The sequence below is a fragment of the Platalea leucorodia genome (assembly GCF_965183815.1).
Source record: "Platalea leucorodia genome assembly, chromosome: 2".
NCBI classification, from domain to species: domain Eukaryota; kingdom Metazoa; phylum Chordata; class Aves; order Pelecaniformes; family Threskiornithidae; genus Platalea; species Platalea leucorodia.
Window position 1 is genome coordinate 18,315,548 of NC_138824.1, and position 26,947 is coordinate 18,342,494.

The 26,947-nt window shown below is 39.3% G+C and overlaps 1 protein-coding gene across 1 annotated transcript in view; it reads left to right on the top strand.

Annotated features, from left to right (window-relative positions):
• The window catches only part of DDX10 (DEAD-box helicase 10), a gene marked incomplete at its 5' end in the record, with an annotated part of 190,428 nt that overhangs the window by 110,921 nt on the left and 52,560 nt on the right, over positions 1-26,947 (top strand). Inside the window, 3 exons of the mRNA XM_082337940.1 lie at positions 5,370-5,483; positions 7,712-7,873; positions 26,627-26,683. Of these exons, the coding sequence (XP_082194066.1) occupies positions 5,370-5,483; positions 7,712-7,873; positions 26,627-26,683 (333 nt within the window). The remainder of the gene's footprint in view (positions 1-5,369; positions 5,484-7,711; positions 7,874-26,626; positions 26,684-26,947) is intronic.

A 26,947-nucleotide genomic window follows, 5' to 3' on the forward strand; every position in this document is an offset into this window, starting at 1 on the left:
AACACTCCAAAGGTCAAAGGAAATGTGTTTGTCTTGGTTACGGTAGGAGACTGTAAGTGCTTTGATCCCGAGTTACTGAGGATTACATACTCAGTCTAAACTATTGACTTTAAAAATTGTATCAATAAGAAAAATTATTCCGTATTAGAATAGCAAAATTTACTGATGTTTGTGTTTGATGCCCTGTCTTTTCAGAAAAAAATTATAATTGAAAAATAGTAAATCTTATGTCTTAAACTTGACAGTATCTTCATTTAGAGAGCCTTTGTCATAGATTCAGCTAAGAATATCAGATCTTTTAAGCCAGAAAACAAAAGCCTGCTCCTTCTTGAGAAAAACAGAAAAGAACTTGCATATTAGCTGTATTGTTTCTGATTATATATCAAAATGTTTGAATTATCTGTGCTTCAAAGAGCTAGTTTTTATTCTAACTCATTAAATAATCCAGCAAGCCATCTGGCATGTGCATGTGCAAAAGGAAGAAGAATTTTAGGCTTTTGATTAGTAACAATAGAAAATCCCCCAGCCCTGCAGCTGAGCCTACGTATTACGAAATTTTTATAAACGCACATGACTCTTAACTTCTAATGCTTAACTGTTATATACCATTTTAAAGAGGTTGATTATCATTCTGATCATCTTTGATCACTTTAACTGTTGCCACACAGAAGAAAAGGTGAGACTTAAGGGCCTGTTTTACTGGGTATTGGGCAAGCTCATGTCTGCTGATGTGACAGTGCTTCTGCCTGCGAAGCCTGTGACCCCAGATTTCTGCTGTTTACTGAGCAGTTAGAGAGGAGTCATTGCGCCTGCCACACTTGTATTCTTTGCAGTACTTGAGGTTAATAGATGGAGGAGATCTTTTGGCAGCCTCCAGCAGCCGGTGTTGTCTGCTGGTGTGGCGAACTCATTGTGAAGAAAAGAGAGGAAGCCGTGAAGAATGAGGGTTAAATGCCAACCTGCTGCTTGTAAATTGTTGGGTACCTTCTAGTACAAAAGATGAAAATGGGAACCGAGTAAGCACAATGGCTTGAAAACACAGGGAACTGGGGGCTGGCACTGAAGATTTGGAAAGCCTGAGGTCTGCTGTCCATTTGTGTTATGCTTCTTACAATGGATGAATCAGATCCCTGCTTGATGGGAAATTGATGTTTCAATGTAGCTGTTCAAATGTGAGGTCAAAGCAAAGACAGGTGGCATGAGGTATTTGGGTGAGGGGGTTGCAGGGGTAGTGTGGGTGGGAGGAGGCCATGAGCTGAGACGGATGTAAACAACCCATCCTGCGTCAAGACTGCAGCCAGTTGGAGGAACTCCTGGCTCAGATACGTTCAAGATAGAGTGGTAGCCACAGGGGCAGGAGATATGGGAAGGAGCTCTTGAGTCGTGGGAAGTAGATGCTCTGAAAGGCGCTACTGGAGACACACGGAGGGAGAAACTTAGTTGACAGAAAAGAAAGACTTCAGGACCATATAGGGACTCCAGAACAATGTGAGAGGTACCCAGGAGAGGACCAAAGCAGCATTTATGGGACCCCATGGTAGCCCCAGGACTATATACACCTGACCTGCCTGACTCTTCTCATGGACCTTCTAGCCTCCCCCTTGGGACAGGGAGGCCTTGCAAGGAACTATTGCACCAACCCACCCAACTCCCTCCTGGGCTGCACCACTTCTTCTACTGAACAGAGAAGTCGTGTAGTTTGTAAAATTGTGCCTACATCTGTGATTAAAATGTTTTGGTATCTGAGCCCGTTTGGTCTTAAACTGTGACAGTCAGTCAGGAGATGGTGTCGGAAGCTGAGGGAGCCTTGATAGCTACTGTCTTTGAAGTGTGTTCAGTTTAGTAAAGCAATGAAAGTGTCCTAATAAAAACCACAGTTTAATTACTTATGGGTTGTGTAGAGTTTTATACTAATACTCTTTCCTGTATATTTTTAAAAATTCTGATCTCTTAGTTTTCCTGCTGCATATTGTAAATATACCAAATTCATACACGGATCTTATACTATGCTTTTTAGGCGTATAGTGAGGGAATTTAGCTTCCCATTTGTTTCCTCCTGCTCTTGTTCCTCCTCTTTGTTTAGAAATTTTGTTCTCTCCCATTTTTTTCCGTGTTGGTTTGCAGTATCAAAATACTTTTCCTTCTCAAAATCACATGGGAGAGAGAGGGGGAAAAAGGTACAACTGGAAATATTGCCTATGTATGCGTGCAAAGACAGCACATTGGATATTTGTACTCTTTACCCAGGAAAACCTTTTTTAAACCAAGAAATGTAAACAGCTGAGATTCGCAGTTGAATATAATCTATGAAATATTGATGTACTAATTTGAAACTTTCAGTAACCTTTTTTTTTTTTTTTTTTACATTAGCATATTATGCTGGTACCAGTAATACTGGCACTGCAGAAATGAAAGATTATTTTTCATAGAATTATAGAATGCTTTGAGATGGAAGGGACCTTTAAAGGCCATCTAGTCCAACCCCCCTGCAATTGGCAGGGACATCTTCAACCAGATCAGGTTGCTCAGAGCCCCATCCGGCCTGGCCTTGAATGTTTCCAGGGATGGGGCATCTACCACCTCTCTGGGCAACCTGTTCCAGTGTTTCACCACAGTCATAATGAAAAGTTTTTTCCTTGTGTTTAGTCTAAATCTACCCTCCTTTAGTTTACAACCATTACCCCTTGTCCTACTGCAGTAGGCCTTGCTAAAAAGACTATCTCCATCTTTCTTGTAGGCCCCCTTTAAGTACTGGAAGGCTGCAGTAAGATCTCCCCCCTGCAGCCTTCTCTTCTCCAGGCTGAACAACCCCAACTCTCTCAGCCTTTCCTCATAGCAGAGGTGCTCCATCCCTCTGATCATTTTTGTGGCCCTTCTCTGGTCCCGCTCCAACAGGTCTACATCCTTCTTGTACTGAGGACCCCAGAGCTGGACGCAGTGCTGCAGGTGGGGTCTCACGAGAGCAGAGTAGAGGGTCAGAATCACCTCCCTTGACCTGCTGGCCACGCTTCTTTTGATGCAGCCTGGGATACAGTTGGCTTTCTGGGCTGCGAGAGCACATTGCTGGCTCATGTCCAGCTTTTCATGCACCAGTACTCCAAGTCCTTCTCCTCAGAGCTGCTCTCTACCCATTCTCTGCCCAGCCTGTATTTGTGCTTGGGATTACCCCGACCCAAGTGCAGGACCTTGCGCTTGTCCTTGTTGAACCTCATGAGGTTCACACAGGCCCACTTCTTGAGCTTGTCCAGGTCCCTCTGGATGGCATCCTGTCCCTCAGGCGTATCGACCACACCACTCAGCTTGGTGTTGTCTGCAAACTTGGTGAGGGTGCACTTGATCCTGCTGTCTATGTCATTGATGAAGATATTAAACAGCACTGGCTGTATTTTTTTTTTTTTTTTTTAAAGAAACAAAAGCAACTGGTGAAAGAAAACGTTGTGGTAGTGAGAAGTGCCGTCCTACCACCTTGAAGTACATCTGTCTTTGAATTCTTCCTCTGGACAATTCCTGTTGTTCTACTAAGTAGTCCATATTTTGTGGTAAGGCTTTTATGCTCATGCAGACTCTCAAACAATTTGTGTTGGTGGGATAAACAACAGGGCTGAGGGAATAGCACCGCTTTCTGAGCTGTTAAAGATGTGCCTAAGACGTGGCAGCTGAAGCTGCACAGTGCAACAAAAATCGCATGACAATACTGAGGACATAAGTGCTGCTACAGTTACTATTTTCTATAATGGATATGGTCATTACTTGATAACACAGTGCAGTAGCTGTCACAAACCATTTTTCCTGTTAGGAAGACTGTAATTTTTCTCTTTTATAGTTCATATTTCAGTGCATTAGTGTGCTGACCATAATGACAGTGACTTTCTGAGTTAATTTTTTTTTTGCTTCCTTTTATAGTGGATTTGGTATAGAACACGAAACTGATTAAAATGACCAAAATAAAAAAGATAAGTGAGAGAAAGAAGTTAGTTTTTCCTTTTTCTCTCTGGTTGCTTTGACCACTGACTATTATTTATCAGAAGTTTAGACAGTTTAGTGACTGTTTTTCAGGCACTTTTTCCTGAGTAATGGAGCTTTGCAGTCTTTACACGATGATGAATGAATTGTGGGTCTTATTCTCTGGAGTCTCCATGTATTCCTACGGAATATCTTTTGCCATAAAATACTTTCTGCAATGGGAGTTACTGCTTAAAATGTCCTCTGTGTGTATTGTGTCCCATTAGATGCCTGAACACATACGGCCTTCGTTCTTGAAAGGAGAGCTCTTGGGGAAAAAGAGCTGGAGGTCAGGAATCTCCACGTTCTTTGGTTCTGTGATGTTACCACCAGATGGGTGGCTCTGTGAAACTTATGTGGGCCTTCTGTGGATGTGACAATTGATTTTTCCACTGCATTTTACAGAAGTAATTAAAATGGTCCTCCCAGAGTTGCAAACTACCTCCAAAATGTGAAAATACTCTGGATAAATCCAGAATCTCTGTCAGAAATAGAAGTGACCTCTTCAAGTCTTCTTTCTAACAGCAAGATTGTGCACAGAAAAAATAAATGCAACTTAAGTATCAGTGTGTTTTATACAGGGATACTGTTTTGCTGATAATATTTGCTTTTTCTGGTCAGTATTGCTTCCTCAGTGGTAGCTAGGAAAGAACAACCTCGGCCTGTTGGAAACAGTGTTAATGTCTGGATTTCACATTCTCTGCTGACTCATTTATTAGTTTTCCTGGTGTCTTCATCACTTTGTTTCACTACAGCTTTTTTTCTATGATGCTAGTAACTTCTGTGATTCTAGATGTTATTTAATGCTAAGTTTGGTAAACATCTTGTAGCACTCATGTTCTGCACCCTGATGGGACTGCAAGGGACGAGTTATGATACAGGAAGGTTCTTGCATGGCCACTTGTGCCCTTCATTGACACAGAAATAACTCAAACTGGTATGCTGCGGTGCCTGGGGACAGTGTGATGACAAGTGAGATGAAAGTGGTATCTGATCAGTTGTGGCTAATGGCTTCAGTCAGTTATACTGGATTTCTTATCTGATGAGGCTTGCTAACAGCATAAGCTGGTGAATCTACTGTCCTTGTCCCAAAAAGGTGAGCGAGATTTGAATGAGTCAGGTGTCCTGCTGCTGATAGGATTTAAGTTATGCTGAATTGTTAATAGAGCAAATGAGTTCCTCATGATATGGCCTATTTGAAACACTTTTGTGAAAAGACCTGTTAGCTAATTTTTACTGGAAATTACTCTTAGTCATGTGTTTTAGGAATTACATTTTAATACATCTAATTGCTTTTAGGAAAGTTTGAGGCATAGAGTCTGTGACTAGGAAAAAAAACATACGACATGTCATTTTCTTTTATACAGAATGCATCAAAATCAAAGATGAAGAAAAAAACAACTAAAACTCAAGAAGCCAAAAAAATCTTGAAGAAGAAATTTAAAGTCAACACAAAAATAGTCTTCACTGAAGATGGAGAGGTAAGATCAATTCAAAATAACTGTATTTTGGTGGGAACTGAATTTGTAGTTTCTATAAAGACAAAAATACAGTTTATATCTGTATAAAAAGATATGTTTTTCACATGTGTGTGGTTTTCGTAATTGGTTTAAGTTCTGCAAAACTGTTCAGCTTCCATTTAGAATTCAGTTCCACCGTGAAAAAGAAGAATGCTGAGCACCAACCTCTTTTCACCTTTGTATGTGTAAGATACTTGTATGAGAGCTGTTAGTGGATGTACAGAACCGTACCTCTTTTCTGCCAATTGTCTTCAATTTCAGATGGAATAAAGAGCCTATTTTTTCCTTACAGAAACGTAAAATGATTTTCCTGTAGGTTTTTGCCAAAACTCCCCCAAGTCTTGAGTTGATGTACTGGAATTAGAGGAAGTCCCTGGTTTTCTTTCTAGCGTTCACTATTGAAAGTGTTGTTAGGAAAGCTAAAGAAGTACCAAAGTTTCGCCTACTGCTGCTGATGTAGCAGTGCATTGAAATTTGCCAGTAATTTAATTGAATCTTTTAATAGCCTCTGGAAAAATGTATTGATTTTATACAGAAAAGAACTATTGTGGATGATAGTCACTCTAGGGTTTCATTGTGGCGATAACCTCACTGGCAAGTCTCCACACTCCATAAACTTTTCTAACATTTGATTTCATAGCTTCAGATGCTGTGTATGTTGTTTTTCCATTTCCAGCATTAAGAAGAAAGTGGCCTTTTTTTTTTTTTTTTTTCCTCTAGATTAATTTTAGTAAGGCATAAACTGAAAGAGAGGTCACCTTTACAAGTATACAGTTTGCTTTTGTGGCCAAATAAAAATAAAGCATTTTGTATTGCAGGTGAAGGGGGTATAGCCGTATAATTACTGACATTAGACAAAATTTAGAAGGTTTTAGAGGTTGACCCATTGACTGGAAATTATATCTTCAGATATTTTTAGATATTCAAAAGCTGTTGTCTCATCCTAAAATGCGTATGCAAATGTTCTATGTATCCATGCAGTGAAGCAAAAAGGAATGGGGATGGAGGGGAAAAAAAAAAAAAAAAAAAAGGACAAAGATTATAGTTAGAAAAGTAGCACAATAGAGAAGGGGTGACTTATTTAAGGAAACATAAAGTTTGCATCTATGGATGTTGTTCCTGCTTTTTTCCTGAGCTGTGTAAAACTGTGCTTTAAAGTTTTACTGTTCTACTCCACATGCTTCTCTTTGATAAAATAAAACTCCTTTAAGAAATGTATCTTCCTAGAATATACAAGTACGCAAACTCCGTTTTATGAAAGGAAATGGAAACAGTAGGTTGGGTTTATCAGTATCCAGGTGAATAACACCCTGTCTGCATTAGGGAGTCCTAAACATGTTTGGGTTTGCATTTTTATCTGAAAGACATTCTATATTTTCCACCATATAGTTTCTTTTTAAGAGTTACTATTCTACCAATCCATAAGCAAGAATGATTTTTGCAAAGACTACCCCCAGATGATGTCTGCTCATACCATGAGGTCATAAGATAGGTGGGCATATTTTTTGGTGAATATATAGTTAGTCTTTGTCTTCAGTTTAGAGTTTCAGATATTTAAGGGAGCTGGATGTGTTCAGCATGTCATCCGCAAGTCTAACTTGAATCATCAAACATTTCCAATCCAGTTTTTGTACAATAACCAATAAAACCCTCCACATCTGTCCTCCTTGCTTCCCCCGAAAACATGAACCTGCAGTCATGGTTTCTCGTGCACTGTGACATGAAGTCTTATCTCATTTTTCTTTCAGTTAATCTGTTGGAATATTGGTTGTTTACATGAAAACATACTGTTTAGATTTACTGGTGTTCTGTTCTGTTGCATATATTTTGGACAGTCATTTCTTGAAAGCAAATATAATTTCTCTCCCAAAATGAGTAGCAGGATTATAAATTATTTGTTCTATTAGGCAAAGAGAGAAAAATAGGGAAAGAAGTTCAAGTGAATTTATTAAACAGTAATATGGAGTAACAGAGACACTATTTTCAAATACTCATTTTTGACTGAATGTGATGTTAAACAAAGTATCCCATTTTGTATTGTGCAGAAGTTTTGTTTGTTTGTTTCCTTTGCAAATGGCCTTTTTATTTGGTCTAGAAAAATAGTGTGTTGGAATATTTAGGGCATCAAAACTTTGACGTGGAAAAAATTATTCTAACCATTATTTTTCTTGTTGACATGTATAATTCAGTTAGTGCAGCAGTGGCCACCCGTGCAAAAATCCAGTTTGGCAAAAGCAGATGAAGATGATGATGCCAGTGGTATCAACTTAGATAAAGCAAAAGAGATACTGCGGGAAGAAGACAAATTTGACAAAGAAGAATACAGGAAGAAAGTAAAGGAAAAACATAGGGTAAGTTGATTTCTCCCTCGATTATGAAATGCAGAAATAGATACTGTGATATGAATTGCTCAGTGAGGAAAAATACTTAAATATATTGTGAAATAAGTGTAGTACAAGTTCATTTAAATTTCTCAATTTTTTGGGGTCTACATTGCACACAGGAAGACTGTTCTGATATAAGTAGCTGGATAACACAAAGCCTTATGCAATACCAGTTTTTGGTAACAATGGAGCTTTATTTACGACTTGAAAATCTGGTAAGAGTTTAGTGGCAGCATCATTTTTTTTAAGCAGCATTCAGTGAAGGGGTTTGTTTCACAAAAAGAAAGTGTTGTTTGGCGTACATGCTCTAACAAATGCTGAAGATGTTTAGGGGGAAGGGGACATGAAAGAGTGTCTCTAAAATGTCTTCAGACTACCACTTGCTCAACATTCAATGTTACATTTCAGGTAGGCAAAGGTGCTAACTTTTTGCATCGGTGTTATTAGGGCTATCAGAATTTACTTCATTACTTATTCAAATAGTGTCATATAATTTTGACTGTCATTTCAAAACATCAGCATCTGCAGTCCGGCTTCTCTCTGGCATTTAAAAACCTTTAAATTGCAGACCATAAGTTTGCAAACTGCTTCTGTATAACTTATCATAGACCAAAGTTTTCTGACCGTGTCATGTACCAGTCATATGGAACACAGCTGGATGTCTTTGAGTTCAGGGATCATTCTGTTAGTCATTGTGAGAAGGGTTTGGATTTCTGCAGATTAAAAAAAAAGATATTTCAACTGTGGAGATAACTATGAAAAGAGAATGCCTCTTTTCAAAAGTGAGGCAGACAAAATGAACAGGACTGGCCACATCATCAATATCATGGAGTTTTTTTGTAATTATGGAAAGTGTCAAGATTCTTGTAACCTACTTTACTGCATGAGTGTTTTTCACATTACACCTAATTTATTTCATTTCATAAAGGATAATAAAGAAATGAATGGTAGCGTGACAAAAAGAAGGAAATATATTTAACAACAACAACAAAAAAGGCTTCTGATGGAGGTACTGTGAAATATGTGTCTAGGATTTAGGGCTGCCTTACTGCATTCAGTCATTGTGTGCACATTCAGATTTTTTATTTGTGGCTTATCAATTTGAGGAGAAAAATGTTTCATATGGTAAATTTTCTGTACATCATGAAGTATTCAGTTTCCTGATTGACATTTAATTTTTGAAATGATCTTACAAACTAATCCTGATTTTTCACTTACACAAATTTAAAGGAGATGAAACTTAAAAGGACGGAAGGGGCAGGAAGGTGATAGGTGGGAGTTCAGGATTCACTTTGGTAGAACCTCATTTGCCTCCCCATAGTCTCACTAACTTTGTGGTTAAAGATGATCCTCCACGCTCACTTCAGAAGGCGTTCAAGTTTGAGATACCAATTCATTTTATGTGTAAATTAATAAAGGCTATATAGAGTAAGGCTGCCACAGATTGAGTGTATTTCTGTTACTTTACCTTATTATTAAGTCATCCTTTATGTCTGGGATTCTTGACAGTCAGTTGTTGCTGCTTAGGAAATAGCCCTAATAGTAATAGTTGGGAAAGTACGTCAAGTCCTCCTCTTTTGTCTCATCCAAGCAGAGACAAGCACTACGTCCTTTCTTTTGGGTCATGTTAAGCTGGTCTAGTGATCAGAAGCTATTGTAAATAATAATGCCCCCATTATGTGGGGCAGATGTTATTCAATTTTTTCATAGCAGAAAATGTGTAATTAGTTAAAGTCACACTAGAGGGAGAAGTTCTATGGCATAATTTAGAAATCATGGATAGGTGTCAGAGATAATCATTATTTTACTGTATCCCATTTCAGCCATTGGTTTCTCACTAATACTTTTTGGGAATTCATTGCATTGTCAGTGGGGCAAGTCATAGAATCATAGAATGCTTTGAGATGGAAGGGGCCTTTAAAGGTCATCTAGTCCAACCCCCCTGCAATGAGCAGGGACATCTTCAACTAGATTAGGTTGCTCAGAGCGCCATCCGGCCTCTCCTTGAATGTTTCCAAGGATGGGGCATCTACCACCTCTCTGGGCAACCTGTTCCAGTGTTTCACCACAGTCATAATGAAAAGTTTTTTCCTTGTGTTTAGTCAAAATCTACCCTCCTTTAGTTTACAACCATTACCCCCTGTCCTACTGCAGTAGGCCTTGCTAAAGACTATCCCCATCTTTCTTGTAGGCCCCCTTTAAGTACTGGAAGGCTGCAGTAAGATCTCCCCCCTCAGCCTTCTCTTCTCCAGGCTGAACAACCCCAGCTCTCTCAGCCTTTCCTCATAGGAGAGGTGCTCCATCCCTCTGATCATTTTTGTGGCCCTCCTCTGGACCCGCTCCAACAGGTCCATGTCCTTCCTGTGCTGAGGACCCCAGAGCTGGACGCAGTGCTGCAGGTGGGGTCTCACAAGGGCAGAGTAGAGGGGCAGAATCACCTCCCTTGACCTGCTGGCCATGCTTCTTTTGATGCAGCCTGGGATACAGTTGGCTTTCTGGGCTGCGAGAGCACATTGCTGGCTCATGTCCAGCTTTTCATGCACCAGTACTCCAAGTCCTTCTCCTCAGAGCTGCTCTCTACCCATTCTCTGCCCAGCCTGTATTTGTGCTTGGGATTACCCCGACCCAAGTGCAGGACCTTGCGCTTGTCCTTGTTGAACCTCATGAGGTTCACACAGGCCCACTTCTTGAGCTTGTCCAGGTCCCTCTGGATGGCATCCTGTCCCTCAGGCGTATCGACCACACCACTCAGCTTGGTGTTGTCTGCAAACTTGGTGAGGGTGCACTTGATACTGCTGTCTATGTCATTGATGAAGATATTAAACAGCACTGGTCCCAATACAATCCCTGAGGGACACCACTTGTCGCCGATCTCCATCTGGACATTGAGCCATTCACCCACTGCCCTCTGGATGTGACCATCCAAGCAATTCCTCATCCACCGAACAGTCCATCCATCAAATCTGTTTCTCCAATTTAGAGAGAAGGATGTTGTGGGGGACCATGTCAAAGGCCTTACAGAAGTCCAGATAGATAGACGACATCCATAGCTCTTTCCTGATGTAGTTACGCCATCATAGAAGGCCGCTAGGTTGGTCAGGCAGGACTTGCCCTTGGTGAAGCCATGCTGGCTGTCCCGAATCACCTCCCTGTCCTCCATGTGCCTTAGCGTAGCTTCTAGGAGGATCTGTTCCATGATCTTCCCAGGCACAGAGGTGAGGCTGACAGGTTGGTAGTTCCCAGGGTCCTCCTTTCTACCCTTTTTAAAAATGGGTGCAATGTTTCCCTTTTTTCCAGTCACTGGGGAACCAGTGAGAAGAACTACCCAAGTGCGTGTGTCATGACTGTACTGCAGAAGCCTGATCAGGTGTCAGATCGTTGTCTGAATTTGCTGGTAAAAGTTTGGTTGTGTATGTAAGCCTGATGGGCTAGTGGTGTAAGTTATTTCTTAGCCTTATTTGGAGGGAGAGAATGAAACTTAAAAGAAATTCAAGTGTGTTACCAACAAAGGATACAAAAGCAACATAAAGACTAGGAGACTTTCTTATCTTATTTTCATGACTTCAAATTTTGCATAAGTACGGATGTCTTAGTGCCCCTTCTTGTGTCATTGAAAGAGGAGCTTTTGAAAGTCACATACTTTCATCCCATCTTATACATCCCCTCACTGGCATTCAGCAATGCCTTTCATACAAAGTCTTAAATCTGTCACTTGTGACTGTCATTGCTTCTTTTAAAATCCTCTGTACTTCAGTATCAGCCAAAATACATCATGGCATAGCATGAGCTCTGTCGCCTGACCTTTCCTTTCTGCAATAACAGTAATTATTTCATTCCCATCTTTGTTTTAATTTCCTTCCTGCAAGCAGACTGCTGTGGATCTTTTTTTTGTCCATTTGACATCTTTTCTAACAGCCAGATGTGACAACTGGCTGTTTCTTGGTTTTCCACCTTGGTTAATGAAATCTCCCGTAACTCTCTTTCTCCTTCCTAGCTTTTGAAAACGCCATGGTTAAATTTTTCCTCTCTGCTTTTGCTTCAGATTTGTTCAAGATCTTTACTTAACTTTTTCATCAATTTAACTTTCTTCTGTTCCTTCATTTTCAGCAAGTTTCGAATGTCTGTGTCTTGATTCATATTTCCTCCTCTTAATTCCTTCCTACTGCAGCTGATGCTTGGTGTAGTTTCCTGGTTTGTAATTTTGGAAGTTTTTATTTTTTCCTTTAAATCAATTTTTGAAACTTGCTAACTCTAATAGAGTTATTATTCAGGTAGATTAGAAGACCACTAGAGACAAATGTGTTTTGGTTTTGTATAAACCAAATGTAGCAGTCTGCTACATGATTAGGTACAGCAGTAATCAAAAAGTCCTCTGAAGGTGAATGTATGCTAATCCCTGAAGTCTCTACATTGGCTTTAAAATGGTGACTTAGATAACAGAATAATTTACCGAAGGCAATGAAAGCATATGTTGTTTCATCCAGTTTTTATATCTTGCACGTGGGTTCAGATATTGATTTAGATTGTGAGTAGATGTAGAAAAAACAATGTTTTATAAACCTTGTAATATTATAGGTCATCTTCCATTGAGAATCCCCCTCTTATGGTTTCTTCAGTATAATCTTGAAGATAAAAGATCTTTGGGAAAAAAAAAAAGAACTTCTTAAAACCAAAACTTGCACAAAATAGCTTTTTTATAGGTGAATATGGCCTGTCAGCTTAATATGAACTGTCTTTGCGAAGCTGTTTCTGATGAAGAGCAGAACTATTCAGAAAGTATCCACAGGCCATTGCTTTTAAATCCATTTGTGAATGTCATTTAAATGAGCACAGTTTTCAGTATGATCAGAAATACGTTTTGGTGCATTCATGAGATGCTTGGATTAGATGAGATGCGTGTTGCAGTGCCTTAAGGCTTGTACAAACTTGCAAAGCATCTACACTATAATTATGTTTCCTTCATGAGTCTCACATTTTGTTATCCTCTCCTTCCTCCGCAAATGGGGAAGAATTGAAAATCAGATGGATAAATAAATAAAATAAATAAAAATCTGAGGTATAATTGTGATGTAATTAATGCTTATTGAAGTTTTGGAAGCAAAGTAAATTTTAGCAGTTGAGCACAAGGGAAAGGGCAGTAACACTGATTGAGACGATGTAAAAAGAATTCTGCATTAATGGATATTTAATGACAGCCCAGTGAGAGGTATAGATTTGAGCTCTTTTGAAATGTGCAAAATGTTATAAACAACAATGAAGGGAGAAGTGAATAAAGTATTCAGAACATGTTTTTGCACTCTATTTTTCAGGTTTTCAACTGAAAATGCACTGTTGTTAGGAGGAAAATAGTGGCACAGAGGGATTCATCTCACTTCTTAATAACCTCTCTTTCTGTATACTAACCTAAGCTTACAAAAATGCCTATTGGTGCTGAAGGAAAAATGAATAGGAACCTTATTTCTTACCTCACTTTCCAGCAAGTAAGATATGCTGTGAACTTGGGATGATCAATGTGAGAAGATGGCTAGAAGTAAATTTATTTTATTTTATTTTATTTTATTTGGGCGATATTAGTAGCAAACAAACTGAGGCTGTCTTCAGGGGCCTGATGCTGCAAGGTGCAGGGAGTACCTCCCCGGAAGAAGTTAAACAACCATGGCTGTAGAGGTATGACAGCAGTTAGACTTCAGGTCACAGGGGGAATCTTTCAGAAGATACTGCTGTTGCTGGGAGGAAACTGGAGATATTTTGTGGCCCTTGTGCTAATGAAATGGTGCTGATTTGTACCACCTGAAGTCCAAAGTTATGTGGTCTCTCAGTTTTGCTCATACTGTTCTTAATTCAGTAGAAAATATAGAACTATTTTAGAAACTGTATTGAAACAGAGTGCCTCTGTTTGGTTTGTCTCCTGTTCCCTAACCGCGTTTGTTAATGGGAGAGTGGATGGTTTTAATGAGCAGGATACACTGTGGTATTTCATCCTTCGTATATTTGCTCTCCCAAATATTATTACTTAATTAACTCTTTCCAAGGCTAAAAGAGGAAATTCTTCATACCAGACTTTATGGAAAGACTTTTATAAAATAAAAAGCTTGCAGTTTCAGGAAGAATATACTTACCCCAGTGAATTTATTCAATAACTTACTGATTAAAATTCATTCTTGAAAACGGAAGATTGCAGACTGGTAAGGGAAGCCAAATCCCTTGGATTTCAACCCAGGAGGTTTCTTCTGCAGGTGTGTTAGATGGAGGCCGCTGCTGTTCCAGGTTACAGACCCAGCCCTAGCAAGGCTGCACATGTATTGCACAGATGCGCACACACAATACACATGTGGGTGGCCACAGAAGCGAGATGCAGAAAAGATAAATGCAGGCAGCACTCACATAAATATGAACAGCACAGGCAGCACAAGCTTATTCCTTCTTGCTGGCTGATCAAAGTTGAAGTTTCTAGCAGAACTACCAACACCCTCACTCCCTTGATTCACAGCACACTCACATTCGCCAATCCCTTAAATAATAGCATGGGCCCTAAGTATGTCCAATATCCATACCCATGCCATAGCGCCCTTACACAGTCACTGGCTGTGACCATGGGTCTTTCCAGGTGCTGGTCTTTTCACACAGTCTCACAGTGCCTTTCAAATATTCTGTAATAAGTTTACTCGTTCCCATGAGACTGATAAACGTAGATAACCTTGTTTCTCTTGTTCTTATCAGTTACGAAGTTCTGTGTGAACCTTCTCAAGGTTGTGCTTCTATGGTTCCTTTATTGTTCATCTATCAGTGACTTAGGAGTTCAGGTCTGTGTTGCTGTCTGCCTTACTGCTTGTTAGCATTAGTATATTTGGTGTTCAGTTTATTACTTTTTCTCCTCCTTGTCTTTGTGTCACTGTTAACAGGATATCCTTACAAACCACATTATTACATTCAAGGTATCCCTAGAGAGACCATCCAGGTAGATTTAAACATGGAGTTCAAAAAGAGTATTTTCTAATAATTTTTTTAGCAGTATACGGGGGGGAGAGTAGGAGACAGACTGTAACTTTATTTATTCTATATTAATTCACATACAGTTCTTTAGAATTTGGAAAGGATGCTTCCTCTGAGGGAGAAAAATGGGGTTATAATACTAGGGATGCTATAACAGCCTCAGTACTGAGTTTAGAGCTGATGCTTGAAAAGCATGAAGGTTTCTAGGGGCATTTAGGGGAAGAAAAGGTACTATACAGCTATACAGGACATCTAGCATGCTTGGAGTGAGTACCTGGAAAGCTATGGTCACCTCATGATGACTTAAAATCTGTATGAATTGAATTGATCCAATGAAAGATTCACCTGATGTAGGAATTTGAAAAAGAGATGTAGGTTCACTTATGAAGGAAGAATTAATTTCCTTTACAACCTGCAGTTGGCCGAAGGTTAGAATCAAACTGTGAGTTTGTTTTTAAAAGCAGTAATGCTGGTAATTTTAAGTAGTAGGAGAAGAACGGTGTGACCAAATCAGTTAAGATGTCAGCTGATACTTATAGTGGATTATTTTTCCTTTGTGTATCTTGTGCCACACTGCATTCCTTGGGGTTTACTTCCTGCTGTCATGCTGTAGCCTTTGTCTCTCTCCTACTTCCAGCCCCTGCCACAAGCCTGACCCCACACTTTGGCTGAGCAACCCCTGGCGTTGGCTGGGCCATGGCCCAGATGGGAAAGCTCTTGGGGGAGAACGCCTTGCACCTTGCTCCTTCCTTTGGCAGCCCTTTTGTAGCCCTCCTCCAACTGAAGCTCTAGGCTCTGTCTCGCTCCCAGTCCTGCTTTTGCAAATGATTGCTGTTAATGACAGAGTAGTTATGATTTAAACATGTTTGGTTTATAGTTTTATAAAATAATCCTAAAAGTACTTGTAGCATATTGTAATAGATCATTGAATTCTGTATATAACAGTTGAAGAAACAGAAAAGACCTCCCAGGGATTTTCTTTATTTTATCAAATCTTTACTCGTGGTTAAAAAAAAAATTATATGCAATTAATAAAAACAAAAATAGATGCTATACAGCACAAACCATTCAGTATGCTGGAAGATAAATGCACCCATGAAAAATAATATTTCTGGTTTGAAATCAATTGACATTAATTCTGAAGAGAGATTGCATCATATTTCAAAGGAAATAATCTGAAGTGAAAAAAACCTCAGTGTAGTACTATGCTCTTTATTAAGTAAAGCACTTGAATAGTCCTTCACTTTGAGGTGAAATTTGTCAGATTTCAGTGTAATTGTACAGTTGGTTTAATGTGGTGCTGGGTGAGGATGATAAAGTTCTGTCACGTAAAGAGTGTGCCAGCACAGGAGCAAAATATAAAGGGAAGAAGGTTGCTGCTTAGAGGAGCGTTTTGCTGAACGGCAAAGAAGAAAAGTGTTAGAGCTGGAGAGATGTGTGAAATAAATCAAGAGAGTATTACTTTGTTAGAAAGCCTATCTGAGCCCTTTCATAGCTATTGTGTGCAGGCAATGCTGCTGTTATGTTCCAAGTGCAGAGCTATTAAGATAAGGGGAATGGACACTGACAAGTGAGTTGACAGACATCCCTTTTCAGTCTTAGCAGCAGCATCCATCCGGCCTCGCCGTGCTGCTGGCGGAGGCAAGGGCTTGCTCATTGTTTACTTTTCTTTCACTTCAACAGCTGGATGGGCTACACTTAAAGCTTGAAGTGCCCTTGAATGTTTTCTAAGAGTTTTCCAGCAAAATCAGAGTTCTTGGCCTCATCTTGTTGATATGAAAAATGAGAAAATGAAATAACTGTGAATAGGTTGTTTGTGTACACCTTAATCAGGTGAATGCCAGGAAAACGCAGCTGGAAGGTGGGTGGAGGCTTAATTTAACTTCAGCTCAGGTGGAGTTGCAGCTGTAGTGCTGTAAGGGGAAGAACTTCCAGTGCTAGGCTGCTTGTCCTACTGGAGGATGTAATGGCACAACTGCCCGAAACGCTGACCTCTACCTTTCATGGGTCTTTGAGGCAACCTAGCAGCTTCTGATGGGAGCTGCACCCTTTGGTTGCTGAATGCTTGGGTACTGCTGGGGGCCTGCATCTGCCTGAGCAGGCACAGGTAGCTGCGGGGGTTTTCTGCCTTCTCTCAGATCTGGTGTGTGTGAGTAGGGCGTTTCCTTAACAGCAGCTGCATTAAGACAGCTCAAGAGTCTGTGACCTGTCTAGATTATGAATTCCCACTCTTAAATGGTATCATCCCTTCAAAACCAAAAGCAGCCACAGAATCGGATGAAGTGCATCTTCAGTACTGCGTTCAGCTCTGGGGCCCCCAGCATAAGAAGGACATGAACCTGTTGGAGCGAGTCCAGAGGAGGGCCACGAAGATGATCAGTGGGCTGGAGCACCTCTCCTATGAAGACAGGCTGAGAGAGCTGGGGTTGTTCAGCCTGGAGAAGAGAAGGCTCTACGGAGACCTCATAGCAGCCTTCTAGGACCTGAAAGGGGCCTACAAGAAAGATGGAGATGGACTTTTTACAAGGGAGCATAGTGATAGGACAAGGGGTAATGACTTTTAACTGAAAGAGGGTAGATTTAGGTCAAATATTAGGAAGAAATTCTTTACAATGAGGGTGGCGAGGCACTGGAACAGGCTGCCCAGAGAAGTTGTGGATGCCCCATCCCTGGAAGTGTTGAGGGCCAGGTTGGATGGGGCTTTGAGCAACCGGTCTAGTGAAAGGTGTTGGGGGGGTTGGACCCAGATGATCTTTAATGTCCCTTCTAACCCAAACCATTCCATTGTTCTATGATTCATCAGCCTTTTTCCTCTACTTTTCTCTAGAAGATACTAGTGTGTTTTGCAGTGCAACTCCCATTGACTTTGTCATTAAGATTTTAGTTTACAGCTTTAAATGTTACTTCTAAACACTGTTAACTAACTTAATTGCTGATGTTATTCTGTTGAAAGTGTATTTTAAATTGAATTAGGGTTACCTGTACCTCTCTCTGTGTGTTTGTGTATGTATTATATACAGGATGGGATGGAAGAGTCTGTGAATTCATTTGAAAGAATCCCTTTGATTTCTGTTGGTTCAGAATCTGTCTCAGATGCCATTTGCACACAAAAAAGATGGTTACTGGACTGCCTCTGTATTCTAATTGCTATGATTTAACATCTCTTTCTTATTGGAAGTCTATTTGTGAGAAACAAACTGTATGTATACTTGAGTCCCTTTCCTCCTTGGTCGATAAACATCCCAAATCGCTTTTGCGACAATATATATGTGTTAAGCATACATATGTTTAAACCAGGTGGCCTACTTACCAACTTTTTAAAAATTTTTCTGTCCTTAAAACATGTTCAGTGTGTTCAGATGTTAAATGAGAAAGGGATAATTTTCAGTTCTGTCAGCTGGTTTCCTGTGTTGGTTTCGTTCTAACAATGTCCTTTTAAGGGTCAATTTCTGCTGGTTTGTGTTTTCTTCTTTTATATGAGGATGCTTTTTTCCCCAACTGCCTCTAAGACCTTTTCCAGTGCTTGTTTAATGTTTAAGATGGTCACTGTGCTGTCTTTCACATGCTTTTGACATCACACTTTTCCTATTTGTCTTAAATAGGTCATACTAGACCTATGTATTTCAGTTTCCCTGCCTATAAAGTAAACATCAGCTCTAACATCAGCTCTACAGATGAGGTTTACATTGCAATGTTTATATAGTTTATTGTTTGAAGAGATTATTTAATAGATTTCTAAAACCAAATGTTAAGAGACTTAAAAAAAGCAAAACAAAACAAACACAAAATAATCAAAAAGGTTCTGCTTTTTTTCCTGAAGGTATTAAGATTTGTTTACTTACTGGTAACCAATTTTGTACTTAATTTCCAATTTTTTTTCATTGAAAATAATATTCAAAGAGATACTAATAAGTTGATTCAATTTTATCTTTCAGTTGGGAATGTTGGTTTGTTTTGGTGGTTGGAGCATTGCTTGCATATAGATGATTTGCTAATCTCTGTAACAAGACAAATATTAAACTACATAGCAATATAAAATGTAGCAATGGCCAAAAAGTGACTGCTGAAACAGAATTTTCTTACTCAATGTGTATTCAGTCCTCCCCCATTCTGTTTATTTTTAAGTAATTAATAACTAGGTCTAATTAATTCTAGTTTTTCTTCTATTCATCTGTGTAGAGCAAAGCCACCATGGAAGAGCGCACAGTTTGATTGTGTGTTGGCTCATGTATGTGCTGACTGTGCAGCTAGAAGTTAGTAATCTTGCTTTATGGGCTGGTGCCATATTAGAGCTGGATTTTCAGATACCAAGTTGCTTGCAAGCTGAGCAGTTAAAAATAATAATAACAAAACCATATTTTGCATGTAAGCAGCACAAACTTGGTGCGAAATATGAGAGAAGACAACTGTGGGATACCACAGTGCCATTTATTAAGTCAGTTTTCAGAGCACATTTGTGCTTTAAAATTTGGGTGGAAACCAGCTCTTGAATATGACAATGCCAGTATATAAGAGATACTATGAATTTTTGAACAGCTGTGTGTGTATTTTCTGCAGCACAGCTGACTGTCCCTAACTATGTCCCACTAAAATAACAAGAGATAGTAAAATACTGAGAAATTATATGAGGTGCTGGTATCAACTAAGATGTGCGTGTAAATGCCAGCCAGATTTTTCCAGGCAACAGTGTGATTTGTTCCAAACCTCAGCCACCTCTAAGAACTATTGTGTGTAGACCATTACCTCAGCTTTTAAATAGAATAGGTGGGTAGCTCGAAATTATTGCATCAGTATGTAAAGGATCAATTATTAAAAACGCATCATTAAAATCTTTAATCAAAACCTGTGGGAGTTCTTGTGCATTTAAATAGAAAGACTTCAGATGCCTCAGATGAACGTGAAATTTTTACAGGGAATAGGTTTGCCATAGGCTTTTTTAATGCTCTCAGGGCTCAACATGTCGTAAGATGCATTAGTTGTAGCGAGTGAAACTATTTCTTGCCTTTAGGTAAGCAAACAAAAGAGGTCAGTGAAATTTTAGGCTGGTAAAACTGCAGTATAGCACCAACTAAAGGAATTTATTTAATGTAAATCTGAGCAGTTATGACCTATGTACAAATTCTTTAAGAGGAAGAAAGGAGGCTTTTATTGTACAAGCTGTTTACAAATTAAAAAGCTGAAAGAAAAATTACTATATGAAACAAAGCTGTTAATAATACATGGCAATAAACCTATATTTTTTTAAATATCACAGTTAACCCTCTGGACAAAGTAAAATGAACTCTTAATCAACTGTAGAAAGAAGAGAGTCAAAAGAAGAGGGAATTTCCTGGGCGGGGGCAGGGAAGAATTTTCAGCTTTCAAAATTGCTGGATTTTCTTTTTTTATAAACAAAAACTTGGCTTGTAAACTGTTTATATATGCATCTTTCACATATTCCCAACCTCACCAACTAGACAGAGCTGCCATGCTAGTGGTTTTTTGGTTTTTTGGGGGGTTTGGTTGGTTTTTTGGGTTTTTTGTGTTGTGGTTTTTTTTTTTTTTTGCCTCAGCTTGAGAACATGGAATGTAAATGTTAGAATATTTCTTTTTAATAAGTGTGTTGGAGTCTTGAGGGAGAAGTAAAAGGGGTATGAGTTTTTGATTTAAAATGAAACAGTGAAAGAAAGAGGAAATATGAGTGTGAAAAGAAGCCAGTGGGCAGACTTGTTAACTTCAGAGTTAAGAACAGCGAGTAGCTTTTCCATATATTAGAAGCAGCTTTATCCATGGCTTTGGCTCCTTGTTAGGCAGAGCTGGTTCTGTTGTTGGTTCTAGTGCAGGAAAGGTAGAAGGGTTCAGTCACCGTAACTCTTCTTTGTTTAGCTGAAAGCCAAATGATTTAGCCATATTACGTGATGATGACTAAAAACTTTCATCCCCGTGCTTACTGAGGTTGTTAAACATCCTTGTTAACCAGATGTGTAATTGGGGAGAAAAGAAAGGTCATTTGCAGGAAATTTTAAAAAGCTGATCAAGAAGGTCTCTGAACTGTGTAATACCATTAATGTTGGTTTCAAAAGGGTGTTGAACCAGCGGGAGAGTTCTGGAGGAGTTTGAGAACTACCATGCAAATGCTTTTGAGGAAAATAAGCTAGTAACTCAGCCTGCTGCTAGTCCAAACCAGAGTAACAGAATGACTGGCACAAGGCTGTCTTAATGAAGAATTAAATGAAAGGAATATAATGTTAACCAGCGTGGTTTTGTGGAAAGCAGGCATGTGATGAACTGTGTGTGTATATGTGTTTTTATCAGAGCAGAATGTGGTTTGTAAATGCATCTATGAAATACACTGACATTTCTGCGAGGTTTTTCACTTAAGTGTTTCAATTAATAAATAAACATGGCACAAATTAAATGGACCAAAACCTCAGTAACTGGAACATCCCAAACCAGTGGCTTCTGATTAAGTAGATGTTTCTGGTGGGCCCATGGGATTTGTTCCATGGGAAGTGTATTATTTCAGGATTTTTTTAGTGACATGGAAGAAAGCTTTCTTGCTAAGTTGGGCTCAAGCAAAGAAAGCTGTGTTTTAAGATAAGCAGAAATACAAATTTCTAGGAAGAAGAAATTTAGAACAGAGTTTTAGGACTGACTCTTCCTTAGAGACCTTGAAAAAGATTTGGGTGATGTGGTTGATCAGGTCAATGTGAACTATTGCAGTAGGATTTTTCTGACAGGATCAAAAGGGCTGATAGAATTATTGAATATACAAACAGATATGACAGGTAGGGCTGGGGAGATGGTGAGATCTCAGATATGTCTGTTCCTGAAATATTTAGGAAAGTAGACCTCACTGCTGAGAGACATCTGGAGTTGATTTTCTTCACCTTGCAAACAGGGAAGTTAAGAGGAAGCATGGTCAGCATGTCAGCATGTATCTACATAAGGACCTAAACTTTGATAATGGGGGTTCCTTCGAACTGGTCAAGAGACGAGTTAGACAGTTTAGACAGGATCTAAAAATCAAAGATAAGTAGGCTCAGACTACTAACAGCAGTAACTAATAACAGCAGCTAGTATTGAAAGATTGTGGAGTACCATCCTTCAGTGAAATGTGTTAAAATCTAGATAGAGCATTCTTCTAAACCAGGATATGACTGCTGCAGTAGATTCAGTGATTCAGTCTTACAGCCTGTATTGTGCTAGTCAGGCACATTGATCCCATCACCTCTTCTCTTTCATAAGTTCATGAACCTGTGGTTCTTGATCTATTCAAACCGCTCCTTAAGTGATGTCTAGGTAATCTGCATTTAGCCACTGTTCAAAACCTGCACACACCATGTTGCTGACCTAAGATGATAAATCAATGTTATGGCTACTGCCTTTATGGTGAGATTGCTTGGTTTTGGTCTAAAAGGGCTGGAAGCACTTTCTTAGAAGTTAAGCTACGACAAATTATTGCATTGATTTTTTTGGTTAAACTTCTTCCTCATCCTCCGTGTTGATAGCCTGGAAGGGACATGACTAGATCTTTCAGCTGTGAGGAAGGTGCTGTATGGGTACAAACGAGAGCTATTCAATATGAATGTAAAAGAAAATATGGATGTTTGACTTCACCATTGTAGATAAAAGAGTATTTGATCAGATTGTGATGTTTTAGAGTTTTATCTGACAGCCTCATGGTGCCATGTTATGAAGTTATGCTATAACAGAGTGACAGCCGGTAACATATATAATTAAGTATTCATACCTTGAAACATAATCTTTTGTTTTCCTGCTGTAGTAAATTGGATTTTTCATCTCTAAATTATGTGCTAGTTTTACAAGTAATGATTTATAGCTTGATAGAACAGTGATAAAACCTGGCTTTCTTATTATTTTACACTTTAGGTATTCCAAGAAAATCCAGACTTTTCTATTATTTTTTCCTGTGTGTGAAAAATAATGTTGGACAGCTTAGTAGTTACAGGTAGTTACAGGCTTATCCATAAATGAACAGAATCTATTCACATGAAATAAATCAATATCCAGCTGTTCGACTGATTCAGCTTTGCCTCGTTTGATTCCTTTTTACAGCTTCTTTACAGTATGTTGTCCACGTGTGTTCTGCATGGGCCCATATTTATCATAGCAGTAGCAATGTGAGAATGAATGACATCGTAGTTAAAATACTCATCTGAGTGGAGATCTGTGGTTTTTAGCTGTGCTGAAGCATTTCTTTGTAACCTAAGGCAAGGTAGTTAATTTTTGGGTTTCATGCAGTCATATAAAAGGGTGTCTTTATTATGTGGGGATGTTACCATGGCACAGTAGAATCTACAGCTGTCCTCTAGGTAATAGGAAATAAGGTCCTGACTGGGGAAAAGTATTTAAGCATTTGCTCAGTACACTGTGTGTACTTACACGTGTGCTTGAAGCTGTGTATAAATTTAAGCAGTGCCTTAATAGGCTTGTTTTCCGGAATTAAAGCCTAAGCTAAAGCCTGATGGCTGTTCCTGCACGAGCAAGTGAAATAGCCCAGTAAGAGCAAGATTGCAGAGTAAGATGGTGCTGAAAACCAGACTGCATGCTGTGTGGTGGTGGTGGTGGGTTACACTGTATTAGCTCTCATCTGATGCTTTGAACTGAATCACTCTGAGGGAAGTCATTCCTCTGCTCAGTATTCGTGACATCCCACACACCACCAGTAGAGGAGGGCATTGACAAACTACGAGTGAGCTCAGCTGAGGTCCCTGAGATGGCGGTCCTGCGAGGAGAGGCTGGGGGAGCTGGGCTTGTTCAGCCTGGAGCAGAGACAGCTTTGGGGGGACCTGACAGCAGCCCCCAACACCTACAGAGAGGTCATGGAGGACACAGAGATGGAGCCGGGCTCTTCACAGCAATGCCGAGCAAGAGGGCAAGAGATGATGGCCATAAGTTAAACAAGAGGTTCAGCATGGATGTAAGGGAAACTTTTTCTGTGTGAGAACAGCCAGGCTTGGCACAGGTTGCCCAGAGATGTTGTGCAGTCTCCAGCCTTGGGATTTTGACCCAGCTGGATGAGACCCTGCACAGCCTGGCCTGACCTCAGAGCTGACCCTGCTGTGAGCTGGAGCTTGCACCAGAGACCCCCTGATGTTCCTCCCAGTCGGAATGATCCTGTGACCTTGTGAATGCCCAGTGTTGGTTGGAGTGTATTAGCTGTGCTCCTGAGGACTGCCTTGTAACATGAAACACAGTGGAAGTGGGCCTCATTAGGACATGGGCTTTAGAAATGCACTCCTAGCTCCAACTCACTGCCAACGCAGATGCACCCTATGCAAAATCTGCTTTTGTTTTTCATTGACAAGGAAACAAATCCCCTCTCTTTCCCTTAAAAAAAAAAAAAAAAAAAGAGGTCTTGACAGCATCTCCTGTTGATTGCTACTGTGTCTTGTTTTTCTTTTGTACTCCTGATTTCAATCTCTGCACCTATTAACTTTAGAATCTTTTTGTGTCTTTACCATTCTTCAGAGACTTACGGATATTATGCTGTCTGGTGTACTCCTCTTCTATGGCATTATGTCAATCTCCTGCTTTCATACCTGTCTTTTCAGTGCTCTGTTGTAAATCCCTTGAGCAGGAACTTTGACTGCTGCTATATTGGCTTAAGCCTGTGGCTGTAGTTAAGACTTCTTTTCATATACCATAGAATTTTTCTATCTAAAATTTTCTGTACTATCCAATTTAAAAGCTGCTTTATTCTGCTTTGTAATATCTGCTGTGTTACTTTCTAGCTCTGTTCTCTTTCACTTTTTCAGTGGTAAAGTTTGAAAATGATCACAGTTTTAGCAGAAAAATGAGAGAACGCCAGTGGTGACCCCAAAGAGCGAAGAATGCACAACTAAACCATTTAAAAACAGAGTGGGTGAAAGTGGAAAACTTAAGTAAAATCACTAGAAAAGCATAAGTAAAAATGATCAGAAACTATTACAAATTTGACTTGGAAGAGAAGGAATCCTAACATGGATGACCATGTTATGACCATGAGGTGACAGTGCTTAGGTCTAGCTTGTTGGAGAGCGGACTGCCTGTGTCCGTACCAGACAGTACGTGGTCCTGGTGGCTTCTTTTGCCCCATATGGTGCCCTTGTGGCCTTAAATGTAATTATTTTTTATTGCTTTTACTTACTTTAACAAACCTGAAATAAGAAGACAGCCGTGTTGTATCTGTCTACTCTCTCTGAGTATATTGAGGTGTTTGTACCAAGCAGCTTTACACGCAGCATTGGAGAACTGTATAAAGTAAAGAAACACAAACCTTATGCAGTTTTGTTCCTGTCTTTTGGGTGGGGAATGAACTCTATCTTTTTAGTTTTGATTTGGAGAGAAGAGGTTGACTTGAATAAGTCACTTTCTGAATAGAAAGAGAGTTTGAAAGTAAGCTAACACTTACGTAGTTTGAGCAATTGGGAGAATAGAAAATGGCACATACCAGAGAAATGGGTCAAAAGAAAGTGAATTTAGACACCAGTTTTGAAAATCTTGGTGGCTGTGTTCTCCTTTTCCCAGGTCTGCACTCAAACACACTGCTTTTCTAAGCAACTTTGTGTGGCACCTACCAGTATGCTTTAGTCGCATCATTGTGATGATATGGCTCCAGGACTGCTGGAGCTGTCGTTTTCTCCTTACTCCCACAAGTGAGCTGAAATGTGACTGGTCTTCAGCCTTCTCTGTGCTGAGATGTTGCCCTGGGACTGACATTGAAGTAATGTCCCCTTTTATGTGGACTCTCTTCTAAATGTGCCGATGCTAGGAATGGCCTATATTGCTCAAAAAAACTGAGAGTTGTGTTCCATAAATGTTTTTATGCTAGCATAAAAAAGTTTCAATACCAATGTCATCAGCATCACTAAGACAAAAGAAGGATTGGCGTGTTTTTCTTTTTGTAATGTGCCCTCACCTGAATTTCTGTCCTTACTTCATGAAATAGATAATTTAAAGCATGTTCAATTGTAAGGACCTGACAGAGTCTAAATTAGAGATAATCCTTCAGTTGGTTTAAAAATAAATCAATCCCAATAAGAAAAACAACAAAAAAAAGCAGCAATAAATGTCAATTGAATTAAATACCTTAGCCAATTTTCTATGCTCAGAAATCTGGCAGGCAGCTTTGAATTAATTTTATCATTGCATTTTGCTCATTTTCCCATAGCAGAATCCCTTTGGTGGAGGGAACTTAATGTTATGGTTTCTGAATCGATGCAATTACTAAGCAAATGCTATTGTAGAGTGTTAATAATGGAGATACGAAAGCTAGGGAGAACGTGTTTTAGCTTTCACTCCCCAGTTGCTTTAGCAATTCTGAAGTTAGGAAAATCATCATTTTAGTTTGTTAAATGGATTGGACTTCATATTAAGCCACTGAGAAATAAGAAAAGTTGGATCTCTTGGTGCCGTTTTAACTACCCTGTTTTAGAGACAAATACTAACTTTGTCAAAATACTTAGCTGCATCATTCCTTTAAGAGTAACCAAGTCTTGGTGAAGATAAAATGTGAGTTTGAATCATTCTTGTAGTTTTAGTTCTTTTAAGAGCAAGAAGAATGAATAATATCTCAATCAGATTTTTTTATTTATCACTTTTCATCAGTAACATGTAGGGTGAATACCACCAGTATAGCATGTGTGCATTAAAAATATCTAGGTGGCTCAACTTTAATCTTAAAATAGTAAAAGAAAAAAATGCATGAGTTTGCTTTAAAACTGTGCATCTTGTTTGTTTTAGGAGAAGAGGCTAAAAGAAAAAGCAGCCAGGAGAGAAGCCAGGAATAAGAACACACAGGTAAGGATTTTTTGTTGTTTTGATCAAGCTACTGATTGTGGGTTTGAAATGTTTTTTTATTTATTTCATTCCTTTCTTTAATAAGCAATGTTGTGATTAATGACTCTTTAAAGGCATTTTATGTTTGCTTGCTGTTTCTTACTCCCTTGCTCTGATGTGGTTATAATGACTTGCTGCGGAAGGTTACTGAGAAAGCATGAATATGTGTGTATGTATATATATGTGTGTGTGTGTGTGTGTGTATAAATATATAAAAAGTATGGA